The sequence below is a fragment of the Otolemur garnettii genome, unplaced genomic scaffold (genome assembly GCF_000181295.1).
Source record: "Otolemur garnettii isolate 467f Iridium unplaced genomic scaffold, OtoGar3 scaffold00129, whole genome shotgun sequence".
In the NCBI taxonomy this organism is placed as follows: domain Eukaryota; kingdom Metazoa; phylum Chordata; class Mammalia; order Primates; family Galagidae; genus Otolemur; species Otolemur garnettii.
This window is the reverse complement of record NW_003852524.1, coordinates 665591-667604: the sequence shown is the minus strand read 5'-3', so window position 1 is coordinate 667604 and position 2014 is coordinate 665591. Positions and strand designations below refer to the sequence as shown.

The 2014-nt window shown below is 38.3% G+C and overlaps 1 protein-coding gene across 1 annotated transcript in view; it reads right to left on the bottom strand.

Annotated features, from left to right (window-relative positions):
• The window catches only part of EGF (epidermal growth factor), an 83192-nt gene that overhangs the window by 22092 nt on the left and 59086 nt on the right, over positions 1-2014 (bottom strand). The window contains exon 15 of the mRNA XM_012810342.2: positions 684-797. Coding sequence (XP_012665796.1) covers positions 684-797 — 114 coding nt within the window. The remainder of the gene's footprint in view (positions 1-683; positions 798-2014) is intronic.

Genomic DNA, 2014 nt, shown 5'->3' with positions numbered 1-2014 from the left:
TTTTTTTAGCTTTTTGTTTTGTTGTGTTAAAATAAAATGTTACTCAGCAATATAAACAAAATGTTTGTAAGTTGCACTGTTTGAAGGGCAGTGACAGTGCAGGGATGGGGTTTGCAGAAACTCTAGAGCTGAGCTCAGCCCAGTTTGAAAACCACTGGCTTCCCATAAAAGATTTGGGTTCCCTAAAGTAGTTACATACCACACAAATTATTTGGCATCTTACAATAAACACGCAAAGTAGAAGAGAAGAATTCTCCTTATTTGCTGTTTATGGACTTTCAGCAGCAGTTGAAGCAATCAACCTATATTTGTTTATTAATTACTACTATCAACTTCTCATACGAATGGAAGTACAACCAGATGGACCACGTACCAAAACCACTAGGTACGGATGAGGACTGAGGATGCACAAATTTATTCTGTCCTGTTTTTCATCTTTGTTTCCAATCCACAGTTTCCTATAAGAACTTTCAGTCCAAAGACTCAACATGTACAGTTCATGTGGCTCTAACACAGGGCCATCTTTCTCAGGCATGCCATTCAGGAGAGAGAAAGAACTTGACTCCAAGGTGTGGCTTCATTAGAGGTAGCCAACATTAAGTTAGAGACAGAATTCAGAATTCCTCACTGGTAGAATGGAAATTGTCGAAACAAAGCTCTATTGGAAAACTGGTTATTCATACCTGACACCATGATTTCAGCAACTAGCATGTACTGAAATTCTGTGATGTCGTCTTCTGATCCTCTGGTCTTGGATGAGGTGTTCAAGGGTGTCACTTGGTTATTAGCTTCACCACCTAGTGAAGGTCAACAGATACAATTAATTTAGCTTTCCTGTTTCAAGGAATATTTAATTTCACCTGTATTTATGGCTATTCTTTGGTTGTGCATTCAGAATCATTCTTTTTTTTTTTTGCAGTTTTTGCCTCTTTTCACTGCGTTCACACGCTTACGGCGAAAGCAATAGTGGGTACAACAGCTGGTGCCTTAGCGTGGATCAAGGCAGTAACAGCCAACTCCACACATTACAAAAAAAATTACATTAAAGAAAAAGTTTCACAAGAAGATCATGATAAAGCAGTAAGAATTATTGGTATCTTTAACCTTCTGCACCATTGACTACCTGGCTTTTTACTATGCTCTGTAATAAAATGGAAAATACACATAAATGCTTCTGCTGCATACTGGATTCGTGACAGTTATCTGGAGGGAAAGCACTTAAGGGATTTTTGAGTTGCGAGTTGAAACCAGCCTCTTTTTGTCACTGAGCGCGATTTTTACTTGAAAAGATGATTGACAAACTATGCTATTAAGACAGGGCATTTGGCAAGGATTTTCTCAAAAATGAATGAAATGAGCCTGTGACTTTAAGGAAAACAACTGGCAGTATTTGTTGCCAGTGTCAGATTCCACATTGCAACTAAGCGTCAGGCAACTTCTGCCTGCCCAGCAGTTTCTAGTATGGGATCCAAAAAGCAATATGCAAAAAAGGCATCTCAAAAGACTATTAAATCATCCTCCCCTTTTTCATCCCTATGTCTGTGAGAGGCCAGTTTTTTGGGGTTATATTGTTTTTCGTGCAGAATTAACCAGAAAGACAGATTATCTCCACAGACGTTGACCAAAACACCTCACAGATTTAACGGAGAAGTAGATATGAGAATCCAGCTGTTCCCTATTAAATCTGACCTTAAAGACAGAAATGCAGGACAATGTCACTTACTCGCTATGTACTTTTTGCTTGGGAAAAATATTTATCTCTGTTATTTTTATAAAAAATGTGGTATGTTCATAGATAATACATTTATTGTAATTTTTTCTTTTTCTTTTCCTTTTTTTTTTTCTTTTGAGACAAAGTCTGACTCAGTTTCCTAGGCTGAAGTGCAGTGGCATGATCATTGTTCACGGTAAACCAAGATCCTGACGTGATCCTCCCAGTTCAGCCTCCCAAGGTAGCTGGGACTACAGGCATAAGCCACTATGCCCGGCTAATTTTTTTGTTTTAAGTAGAGAT